At 39.4% G+C, this 12,847-nt stretch overlaps 1 protein-coding gene across 7 annotated transcripts in view; it reads left to right on the forward strand.

The window, feature by feature from the left end:
• Positions 1-12,847, forward strand: part of PALM2AKAP2 (PALM2 and AKAP2 fusion) — a 264,450-nt gene that overhangs the window by 203,470 nt on the left and 48,133 nt on the right. The window contains exon 1 of one of the 7 annotated variants that reach the window (XM_062017387.1): positions 5,569-5,628. The exons of the other annotated variants lie outside the window; for them this stretch is intronic. Within the exon in view, the coding sequence (XP_061873371.1) occupies positions 5,569-5,628 (60 nt within the window). Of the gene's footprint in view, positions 1-5,568; positions 5,629-12,847 lie in introns of those variants that run through there. 7 annotated transcript variants of the gene reach the window in all.

Consider the following 12,847-nt stretch of genomic DNA (forward strand, 5'->3'; position numbering starts at 1 on the left):
GATCATGAAGACTGAGATCTTATAAGCCACTAGATGCAAAATTTCCCTGAGAAAATTTCTGAGAAATGTAGTCAAAAGAGCCACACACACTGCATTGCAAAGCATTTGGACATACTACTTTTTTCTTACACCCATTCCTGCTGCTTTTGCACTCAAACAGAAGGTAGAAAATTGTGCTTCTCAGGTTTCTGCGGTTTATATGAATTAATCTTTCCAGACAATGTTAGTCCAGCCCATAGTTACCTAGTTAGCCTTTAAAAAAAACCCCTTGTTGGTTTTTGGGGTTTTTTTAAGAAAAAAAGAAAAAATGCTTTTTCTCTTGATGTGGTAAGCTTTTCTAAGTACTGAGAAATTTATTTAGTACTGTGCAACTTTTGTCTGCTCTCTTCTTGAAGTACTCCTCATGTATTACTCCATGGAGCAACAACTGTCAGCTAATGTTGTTACCAGTACACTGTGTTTTCCTGGATGACAGGTTTTTGTTAGGAGGATGGACGTTTAATAATAGTAGCAGTGTTGTGTATACAGAGACTTACCTGGCAACAAGGGAGACGAAAGTAGTAGCATCTTTTATTAGAAGTAAGAAAAAAGAACAATGTTTTGGGTTCAGAAGCCAATCGTCTGCTCATCTGCATGATGATTTTCTTCCAAGAAGCCACAGTATGTTTTCCATGTGCTCCAGGCTTCCCATCCAGGCCTCAGATAACTTTACTGGTTTTTTTCCAGGCTTTTTCTTTTGTGTATGGAAATGTGCTTGGCCTTTAGAATATGTGATGGAAAAGGACAGGCTCATATTGCTGACATTGCATATTTTTCGTTTAATGTCTGAGATCTTGTGTAGATTGTCTGGTGATAGAGATAACTTTGAGACTGATCTTTTGTGTCACATACGAAATAGGGATAGTAGAATTACGAACAACAGAAGAAGTAAGATGAATAAAGCAATACATTTAAATCAGGAGATTTAGAGTTTAGAATTTGTGGCTCACTGCTTTCCAGACAGGAGGCAGGAATTGAAAACCAGGTCTTTGATTATGTAGGAGAGCTCTTGCCATAAGACAGGAGGAACGGTACAACAGAACCATAATAATAGTAGCAGTATAGTAAATAATAATAATAATTAAAAAGCATCAAATACTTGAAATACATGTCACTATTCCCCGAGGTACTCACCATGCTGATTTCTTTCTTACTCAGGCCTGCGGTTCTTGTTATTGCAATATTGTGCTCATGAAGTTCAGTAGTTACAGATTGAGACTAAGCAGCATAAATGTACTCCTAAGTACTTTAGCCCAAATTTCATATCATCAAACCATGTATTTTGCTGCTGCCAAACCCTTCAATTACTGTACAATGGGTACAAATCCAGTTTTCTACCATTTGTAAGGGAAAAACAGAGCACAATGATTGATGTATGATTTTTCACGCCAGTTTTGTGTTTGCACGTTGCACATAGCGTGGACAAAACCAAAGACATTTCAGGACATTTTGAATGTCTTGGTATCAAATGTCGTAAATGGTAAGCAGAAGAAGCAGAGCTGAGGTCTTCCTCACACTGCTGGGACTGTATCTGCAATATAAGCTGTTGCATGGGACATGGCATTTCAGTGGAATGCTGAGAGACCTAGAGAATGCAGCGAATCTTTTAATGGGGAGTAAAATGAAAAATTAAAATTGAAAATTTAAATTCTTGAATGTCTTTTCCTCTTGGTTTCCTTGAATATTGACATTTTATAAGGATATGATATGGATATTTCTCGCACTGATTTTATGTAAAAGATTATTTTTCCTGCATTCTTCAAAGAGGGAAATAAATTAACAAGTGTCCTCGTAAGCATACTTTTTTGCACAAAACTCACAAAATATACTATAAACACCTTTCTGACAAAAAAACCATGGTGAGGTTAAGTGATTTTTCCCAAGATGTCAGAGCCTGGGACTGGATTTTATCTCATAAATTCCAGTTTAGTATTTTAGCCACATGCATTTTTTCACAGCAGGAGGTTTCGTGTCTTTGATGCAGTGTCTTATTTTCTTAAGTCATGGACAGCTAGAAGACAAACAGCTTTTACAGCTTCATCAGCTTGAGTGAGTTCTTAACCTTATCTAAAGTCTTTGTATTTACTGGGAAATAAAAGAAGCTGTAGAAAGGCAGCACTGGTAAATCCTGTGCTGTGAGAGTCTCACAGGAAGTTGAATGACCCTTGCTTGAGAAACACAAACCACAAAATGTGGGTGTGATATTAATTGGTATGTGCTTTGCATTCTCCTGTGACATCAGGCAGCATTTTACGTTGCTACTATAAATCCTGCCTACCTTTTCCAAGACGATTTCGACACTAATTCTTCTGAAAACGACTCACTGGAGGGAAATACTGTGAGGGTTAGTGCTTTGACTTCTAACTGAGTCCTGGAAAGCTCTCCCCTGGTATTAATGATTTCTGATGAGAGGGAAGAAGCATCGGCTTTCAGATGCAGTCGGCATTCATTACCGTGTACCATCCGTGTCAGCTGGATGGCCCAATCGTATCTCTTCATGGCTTCCCTTTATTTATATCTGTTTGTTTGCTGTTTCTCCCTGACGAAAGTTAGCAGTTGCACTAACTTCCTGTTCTTGATATGGGACTGTTTATATTTAATTCCTGATGTTAACAGCTCTGTCAGCTCTCACTTAAAACTGGCTATGGGTGGAAGCAGTTCCACTAGTCTTGGGTTTTTTTTTTAGTTAAAAGGAGAGGGGGGACAGCCTGAAATGGAAGGAGAAAAAGAAGGCTAACTTTTGCAGAAAATAAGCAGGTTATATTTGTATGGGTGTGAGGTCACAAAAGTTCAGGTGCTGTCTTTTTAAATGTTTAGGTGTAATACTATGTCTTAATGCAAAAGGTGTAAAAGTGGCTTTAACATGTTGTTCACAGATAGTTAACTATCCCAAATATGGCTGATATATATCACAGTATTTTTGGCTAGCAGTTCCTGAGCTATTCAAGAGCACTCAGTTCATCTACTAGGAAAATCGAAGGTCAGAGGTCTTTCTAAGAAGCTTGTTTGATACTCTGTATTAGGTCAAAACCTTTTGTCATTAGGATTTTCCTTAGGATTTCCTAGGTTTTGGGTGTTCTGGCAGACTTATTTCACTGTTAAGCCTGTGGAATTGTATATGAGAATTTAAGTTGATCCATTCTGTATCTCTATTCCGATTTACCTTCAGATTTAAATCTTGTGACACAGACTTTGTCATGTAGGTAATGAGAAAGGCATACAACGTTTAACAACACAAAAAGGAATCTATTAAGAGGCTACAAGATGGAGGTGCATGTGGACAGACTGGTTTCCACTCCACAGCAGTTGTTCAAGGGATGCATGAAATGGCTGTTTCTTATCAAGGGATGCATGAAATGGCTGTTTCTTATCAAATCCACATTTCTACCCTTGGCCATACTGAAGTAACTCAGTGTTACCTCAGCAGAAGGCACTTCATCTGTTTCATGTTTGTGACTTAAGTCCTTGTGTAATCGATGTTAGAGTCATGTCCGAGTACTTACTGAGGAATGAGATTTGTCATTTGTTACTCTTGTACTTTGTATAAAACCATACCAATTGTTGAAAAATTAGTCGTGGTACACAGGTTTATTCTGGTTTAAATCACTTTTAGCTACACTGAAGAAATAACCAAAGTCATTTGTTGCTTCCAAAACTGACTTAAGAAGCATCAAAGCAAGATCAAAATATAGAGAGAGGTGAAGGAAAAGAATGTTGCATCCATGATTGGTTAGTGAGCAAACTGCCTCAGTAAGCTGAGCAGAAGCCAGGGCTTTGAGTTCTGTGCAGTCAGCATTGTACAGACATTGTTGAAGCCACTGCTAAGTGATTTATGTATTGTGTAATTTCAACAATTTCAAACAGAACTGCACTTCTACATTTTTTGAATTGGTGCCACAACCTACTTCTGCAGGGGGATTGTACTAGATGATCTCTAAAGATCCCTTCCAGCCTCTACCATTCTATGATTCTATGATTATATGTGTGCAACAAATATGGGTATAGTTAACGAACTTAACTGAGACAGAGCTCATGTGAAATCTGCAGTTTACTACTTGTCTGGGTTTTTTTTTTCATAGCTGTCTATCACTTCACTGCCAACACAGACAAAATATTTATGAGAAGATACATTTTCTCCAGCATTTTTTAAACAAAATCACTGCGTGCATGAGAGTACTTCTGCTGGTATTTCTGCTGTGGGACAACCTGCAGTACACTGTTGTGACTCTTCAGTACATGGAGCTGATGAGGAGCACTGAAGTGCACAAGTGCCTCAGTTCTCTGCTAGAAGTTACTGTGGAGATGAGTCTTGCACCATTCTCCCTGCATCCCTACAATTTGTTTGGGTGGGACTGCTGCAGATAGCCAGGGATGGAGGTAAAATATTTAAGATCTAGAGATAGAGGTAAAGATAAAATATTTATCTTTACCTCTAGAGAATAAGGACTGGAGATGAAATATTTAAGATCACTGAATCAGATTTGAGTTGATACAAATCTTAAGTTACTACTTTTTGGTTCTCTACTGAAGGAGTTTAAAAAGCGAGGATAAGTTATTTACTTGATCTATATATCTGGATTTGCACTGACGACAGTTGGTGAGTACAAATAATTGCCATAAAAGAAAAGCAAAAGTGGCCTTGCAGCATCTCACCTTTTTTTGAGCAGCAGTATGGCGCAGAATTACTATTTCAGTTCGTCAGTGAAAAGGCAGAAATGTAGAAAATAACAGAGACTTTACTCTTTCAAAAGTTAAATCTCTTGGAGGCTAGGCCTTGGTCTCTGACCGAAAAACTGATAATCCATAAAGGAGAACTTAGCCACAAGCCAAGGCTGCAGCATATCACATTTCCAGTATTCCAAAGAGCTCACTTCAGTGTACCTTGCGGAAAACTTTCCAGTCTCATTTAGGGTGGTAACTATTTACAGCAGTAGTTTTGTCATGAGAGTGTTTCTAGAAGCTTTTTCGCGAACCTACTCAGCAAAATCATGCCGATTGCCAGGTGGAGGTCAGGATGCCGAAACAGGTAAGGGGAATCCTTCCTGAAAGGAGGAAAAGATATTTCCTTTAAGCCAAGATAAACGATAATGACAAAAATTAAAAATGAAAAGTTACAGATGGTGTCTGATAGCTGTTTCTGGATTTGTGAGGCGGAGTTGAATGCCAACAGTGGAAATACAAACAAACTCAAGATTTGCAGTGCAGGGAGCAACTCTGCCATGACGTGCTCTCCACCATCCGCTCCTCTGAGAAGAGGGATGGGAGGTTCAAAGGTTATCATTCTATTTATGCTAATTGAGTTTGAGCTAAGCTCTTCCCAAGAAAACAAGCCTCTTATTGAATTAGTTATTCAGTTCCTCAGGGTGCAAGTGGAATGGCTGTAACATTGTCTTAGAGTCTTCTCTAGGGGAGGCCTTGAAGAGTACAACTAAAGGATTTCTCTCAATTTAAGCATCCCTCAGATGAAAAGAAACCAGGAGACCTGAGAGTGCCTTTTTCTATTTAGTCTGTCTACAGAAGGGGTCAAACATGTTCAGGTACACGGCACCTTGGCAGGTCCTCTGCTTGTCCATGGAACAGGGGCTGAGGGTAAGAACAATTTATTTTCATAATATTGTTAAGCAAGCCTAATTTGTAATCTTAAGAATGTGCTATACAAGGAAGTCAGTTTCAGAGCTAGCTACAGGAAAATGAAGGATCTATAGGGATGTGTTGTATTTATTCCTTCATTATGTGTTCCCCTTTTGCCATTCCTTGAACAAATCAGAAGAAGTTATGTGAAAACTACTGTGTATGTTTGGGTGTTCTACATTTCATAGAATCATATTCATACAGCAAACAGATGGCTCTCTGTACCTTTGTATTGGAACATATTTTAAATTATTTGTATTTCCAAAGGCCCTTCTATCCTTAGGAATTTGAAAAGTTTATAGGCAAAAATTAATTAATTAAACCTCAGAGCAGTCTTAGGAGATGCATGTTACAGTAGGGTTGCACTCTGAATAAGTATTTTATTCAAGGTCATGCAGCAAGTCAGCCACCCATAGGAGGATGAAATCCAGATCTAGTCACTCTAGTTGCCTAATACCTGTTAGTTGTCTTCTATATTGGATTTTCTTCCAGACCATTAGCCTTGAGGACTCATGAAAGTACAGCCATTAACTGTAGCAGTAGAATAACTATGGGCAAGTTTGACAAGTATTCTTTTCCATGAAAGCAGTCTACTAGTCTCTGATGGCATTTAATATGAAAGAGTTACTTTGCAATTCCAAAATACCTATTAAGTTTCCCCAACTCTCTTGATTTTATCACAGCTCTTGAAATATTTGGTATGGTTTTTCTTTCCCAAAACGCCAAATGCCACAAGTATCTTTAATTTTGGAAAATAGGTTTCTAAGCTCAAAAGTTGCAAAGAAATACTAAAAAATATGGCTTCTAAATACTAACCCTGATTTGCCTCTTTCTGTCCCCCACATCCCCTGCAAAAGAGGCAAATAAATATTCAGATGCTATTTGTATCATCTTACTTTTACAGCCTGCAAGATCTGTATCTCACTAGCTTTTGCCATTTTTGAAGGTTTGTCTTTTTTATCAGTCTCTCTAGAAAGTGCATACTTGGAAACAGTATGATTGAGATCTGCACACACAGCTAGCTGTTTTCCTGTGCAAGAATAGCTTCCATTTGTTGTTGCTAAGTCCATTTTGACTATTCCCTTTTTAGTCCTTTTATTTTAAGGGACACGAACTGTACAGACTGTATAGATCACTTATAAGTCATTATGTAATCTTCTTTGGGATGGAGGTGGGATTTCATGGTATGAAAAGGGTGGCACTTGGGATTTCAAAGTGCTGGTATTTGTGCTAACTGCCCCTCTGGAATGGAACTTCTGGGATCGTTGTGTGATCCCCTTTAGCACAGTTTTTAGTTTTTAATTGTGTCTTACTATATAATAGAAGGTTACTTCTGGATAAATATAAATCTGCAATGTATGTAGTACTGGCTTTCACAATGAGCAAGTCTCTAAACAGTATTTCTGAAGAAGCTTCTCCTTTTTCTCCCTGGTGTCTTAATCAAAGTACTGGGGAAAAAAAATATCAGTATGTCCATGAAGTAATTTCTTTTTGTCCTAGTTCTGTTTTAACTTAGACAGCTCTGCAGTCATAAGTTACAGCATATCTGAGACACTCAGTATATTACAAGAAGCTGGAGATAAGAAAATACAGCTGTATGTCCAGTGCACCCCTCAAGGCATGGCATTCTTTGTTGAATTGTGTGCAGTGCAGAGCTGTTCAAGTACTAGAGAGGTGATAATGAATTCTGGATGTTTGATCCAAATGCATTAAGGTGTCAGGAAGCAGAATGCCAACATTGGCTGCAGTTCAGTTGCTGGGCTTGAATTCAGGGTATTGTTTAAGCCAAAAATTAAATAGGATACCTGAGGAACACTAATGTCAAATGAAATCAAGTGCCTACTTTCTGTCAAAAAGGTTAAAAGATTAAATACCTTCACTGTCCTTGCAGTATGGTCTTATGATTGTGACACCAGCTCAAACAAGAATATGTGCATTTCTGTTGTAATTGAAATCCATCAGGCAGACATCCACTTCATTGAGCAAGGTTGTCTTCAGCTTTCTTTCCTTCATTACCCATTCAAAAACGTGCAGAGATGGCTTCCCCCCAGTAAGTGATGTGACACCTGAATGCAAATGAAGTCGTGAATGCAGTCATGCCTGCTGTGGCTATGCCAGGCTATGGAGTCATAGCCTGCTGTCCATGTACCATACATTCCTTACACGTCTCCATGGACAGCTATCCAGGATAAAGCTGGGAAGTGTTGTAAATAGCTGTAAATAGCTCAGAAGGTGCAAATTCCACAGGACTTTCTCTTCCTAGTGCTAGGAGGCTTTGAAACCTCAAGTATGGACACAATGTTGAGGTTGTCATAGCCCTGGGGTTTCTGTCTTGTGTGTGCTGAAAACAAACAATACAGTATACTGTAAACATTTATTTCTTTATATTCATTTCTCTATTGCAATGAGCTAATTTAATCAAGGCAGTGATAAATTTCACAGTACTTTTAGACTATGCAGGTATCACACAAACTGTATGTATTAGCTGGTGATAGTACACCATTGATCTTTCTGGAGGAAGGCTGGGGTATTTAATCTCTGCTCTTAGGTGAGCTTGTGGTCCAGCCAAAATCCCCATTTAGCATTTCATACCTGAATGACTAGATATGCTTACCTTTGACTTGCATGAAAGCTGTGGTCAACATTCAGGTAATAACCCCACTCCTGCTGAAGTCAATGGCAAAACTCTCCTTGGTTTGAACTGATACAGAGGCTGTACATAGACAATGTGACAGTAGTTTGAAGGTACTATTTATAGTAATAACAAAAGTGGAGAAGTTTTACCAAAACATTATTGCTGAGGAGTTAGCACAGAAATGATTAGTGAAAAGGTAGGGCTACTGCTAGTGTATTGGTACATACCAAAAATGCTGTAAGACTAATTAGGGGCACATTCCAGCACTGCGGTATTAGTAGTAATTTGATTTAATGAATGCTGCTCATTTAAAAAGCTGTAATTTGTGCTTAGCCCTTAGGAAATTAAAGGAGGGACTGCAAGAACATAAATACCCTGAAGGAGAGGCATAGCCTTTCCAGGTGTGCAACTAAAGGACATCATAAGCCTTACCAGAAACAAGTAAAAGCTGCAAATCGTTAGAGTTCTGCAGTTGCCCTGTCAGATTTGGCATTCCGAATCTTGCTGAACTGTTGAGTGGTATATGTTTGCACTAAATCATTCTGAACTTAAGATCACATAAAGCTTCAAAAGTCTTCTCAGTAAATGTAGATGCAATCCTTTAATTTCATTGGGGGGCATTTTGCTTGGCTGGGTGGTGTTTTTCCTTTATACATACAGGTGTTTGTTCTAGCATCTCTGTAGTTTAACGCTTGATCAGGTGATGTGGTAAAAGCAAGATTTGGAAGCGATATTCAAGTTATTATTGCATACAAATAACCAGTTTTTATCTGGTGGTTCCCACACTCCAAGTACCAGGCATTAGCTCCAACACTGAAAGCAAATAAATTTTCATACCTAACCAAAATTGTTCTCATTGTGTCTTCAGTAATTCAGATTAATTAAGTCATGGTTTGTTCTCTTCAGAGTACAGAGTTGATACAATTTCCTGGAATTTTTTCAGGAAAGAGGCTCTTGAGAGTGATGCCTAACATAACTCTCCAACCCCTAGCAGAACCTGTGTTCCCAGGAAAATGAGTAGCCCTGCATACTGAAAAATAATCATCTTCTCTTACAGATGAAGTGATGTTTTCAGACCAGTAATTTATCTTGGCAACAAGTAAATTAAAAAACATTCTAGGAGAAGCTGACTTACACTTAACGTTATGTGGGTACCAGAAGATTACTCCGATTGCATAGATTGGGTGATGGAGCACTGGCACAGGCTGCCCAGGGAGTGTGTGGAGTCTTTGTCCTTGGAGGTCTTCAAGACCCACCTAGACGCGTTCCTGTGTGGACTGATCTTGGTGGACCTGCTTCTGCAGTGGGGTTGGACTAGATGATCTCTAAAGGTCCCTTCCAACCCTACCATTCTATTATTCCATGATTTCTATCAGGTGCTGCCAACTAGAAATCCAGAAATCTGTCCCATTATTAAAGAAATACATATGAGCAAAATTCATTGACATGAATTCATAAGTCTGAGACCCCAATATGTAATTTACAGGAGCTTCTTCTAAAGACAAGGTGGCCAGACTCTAGAAATGGTGAAAGAATGGAAGAACTTGAAATAAAAAGATGGGGAAAATGAGGGACAAACAGACCCATCCATCTGGGAATAGAATCACACAGAATCACAGAGTCATTATGGTTGGAAAAAACCTTTAAGACCTTTAAGATCATTAAGTCCAAGCACTAACCAAACACTGCCAAGCCCATCAATAAACTAACCCAAGCCATATCCCTCACTACTTCAACTATGCATCTTTTTAACATCTCCAGGGATGGTGACTCCACCACCTCTCTGGGCAGCACTTTCCAATGCTTAATACACAAAGGCCTTATATGAAACAGAGGTCCCAGTGCCCTCAGTGTAAAGAGACTGGGGAAAGCAGAACAACGGTACTAATTATCAGTTAGGGGCAAAAAGAGAGTGAATTGTACCAGCAGCTTCCCTGACCAGTAACCAGAAGCTGGCTAGTAGAAGTGTCTCAGGCTATTTTGAGCTCACCACCATGTCAGAGCCACTTCTCAAACATGCTGCTGTACATCTTCAGTGCCATTTTCTGACAGTAATAAGGGCCTGATTCTGATAATATATTCTGAGTCATTTAGATGTAATTTTAAATAATTAAAACTTGGCTCTAGTTCCCATTAGAAGATCCATGCCCATTTGTGCTGGGAAAGCATACATGGACTTAAGGACATAAAATGGAGCTTTTGCTGGAGTCGGGCTTTTGTCATAATTCCTGGAAGAAGAACTTGTCCAAGCTGTGGTAATCATCAGGGAAAAAAGTTCTTCAGTGAACTCATGGTAAATTACATCGTTAATCATAACCCACCCACATCCAGACACCATATCAGCAAACACTTCATTGGAGGAAGGAACAGTACTGTTGGCATTCATGACTCATAATATTCATGGGTTAGAAGGTTTAAAGAGTCAGCTGTGATCACGTTGTGACTGGCAATGTGACATAGACCACTGGATTTCCCTAAATTGACTTATATTTGGATTAGAGCTTGTCTTCTAGAAAAACATCCAGTTTTGATTCCACATATCCTGCAAAGGAGCATTCATCACACGATTCCTTCATTAATTACACTCACTGCTTTAGAGCTTCCTGTGAGAATATAGGCATTATTATTCTCTTAGTCTCCCTGAACACTCCCCAGGACAGACAAATGTTTTGTGCTCCTTTCTCCTCTGTGGAGTTGGCTTCATCTGAAGATTGTTGAGTGATTACTTTTTTTTCCTTGCATACCTGTGGGCTTGAAGGAGTTCTGATTTATGGCTTTTATTGCAACCTGTCTAACAATCTGAAAAAACTTCTCAGTGTCTTCAAGTCTCCCTCCTGTTGTGATGCTAACACATACCTCTGACTTGGAATAGTTATGTTGATAGTGTGTGCGCTTTTCATACATGCTACTGTCAGCTTATTGTCACCTGATGTTACACCCTACCTCCATGTGTCCACGTCTTTGCTTAGCTCTGCTTGGAGGCTGTGGCCAGGTTATTATTGCTGTGTTAAAACTACGTTAGTGTCTAGTACATTGAGATCCACACCTGGGCTGTGGCTAGAGATGCTGAGATTTATCAGTTTTCCTGATTAAATAGTGCAGGGTAAAGTGTCATGGTTAGTGTTCTTTTTGCCATTTTGGCATATTTTGAGGCTGGACTCACATGACGCTTTGCATCCTCATGCTTTGGCTCAAGTGAGGACTGTCAGCAGTCTTGTACATCCCTTGCTGAAGAGCAAAGAGGTTTATGGGTGAACTCAGCAGCCATGTGGAGTGCAGCCTGTGTTACTAGCCCAGAATGGTACCTCTGCCAAACCCAGTAACGAGGTTTCTGTGTGTGAGCCACAGTCATGACAAGGTATAGCAAACAAGTGCGAGTATGGGTGAGCTCAACGTTGAGGACGTACCCTTAATTATACTGCAGGTTTCAGTGGTGCTTCTGTGATAGCTGGCTGTCACATCACAAAGCTATGATCTTTTCTTTATCCTGTTTGAGATGACGCTAATTGTTAAGAAGAGATGTCAGTGCTAACGCACCGACAAGCACATTAGCCAGGTTGTTACTTAGTCAGTGGTTGAGATGTTCACAATTCCCTAATTGAAGGCAATGTATTACCTTTGGGTAATTTCTGTTTGGCTGATTTACTCAGCAAACTAATGCTCAGCAAAGCTCTGTCCATGTGTGTTTCTGGAAGCTGCCAGCTGACATAATATGAGATACTTCTTTATGCATATCCATAAAGAGTCCACAGTTGGAAGGTATGGTCAAGCAGGATGGTGCCCACTGAGTAGAGTACCAGGGTGCTATGAAAACCATTTCTGGATGGAAGAACAACATGCTGTTTCCATGCCCTGACAGAGCAACCCAGAGGTCCTGCCTGAGTCCCACCTATGTCCTTTTGCAAGCTGGATACTTCCTCTCCTAGTCAACAGCGTGTATAATTATTGTCCAGAGTTTGGAGAAATGTCAGTCTTGGACTGTCATGTGGGTGTTTGAAATGCAGCCATTGGCAAACTTTTGAAGCAGTGTGAATAACTTTCTTACTGAGGTTATGATCGAAATGAAGTAGCACTGTACACCTTTCAGAATCAGAGATTTTCAAGCATTAGAAGTTATGTAAGTGATCAGGTTGGCCTTCTAATATATTTTATTTTGCAACTTGACATCTCAAGCTTGCAAAGCTGAACACTTGAAATTCATATTTAAATCTGAATGCATGCACATTAGTAACATCTAGATGTATCAGCCTGAGAAACCACTTTTTAAGGTGTGAGGGAATGAATCTGGGAGTGTAAGCATCAGAGTTCCAGCGCTTTTGTTTTAAGAGCCTGGTCTGCAATGTTTGCAGTTCTAAAAGACAATGAGCTCTGCTTTCAATACATCTGGAGCTGATCCAGCTCTCTGCTGTAGTCCATGTGCAAAGCTGCCGCTCACCCTTCCAGAAGAGAGGCTGTTTCCCACGTTCATCCCACTTGCAAACAGCAAAACAACTTAGTTTTCTTCAAGTGGCTTTTTTTTCAGTGAATAACTTTTTAATGGTG

This window comes from Colius striatus, chromosome Z, assembly GCF_028858725.1.
Source record: "Colius striatus isolate bColStr4 chromosome Z, bColStr4.1.hap1, whole genome shotgun sequence".
Classification (NCBI taxonomy): domain Eukaryota; kingdom Metazoa; phylum Chordata; class Aves; order Coliiformes; family Coliidae; genus Colius; species Colius striatus.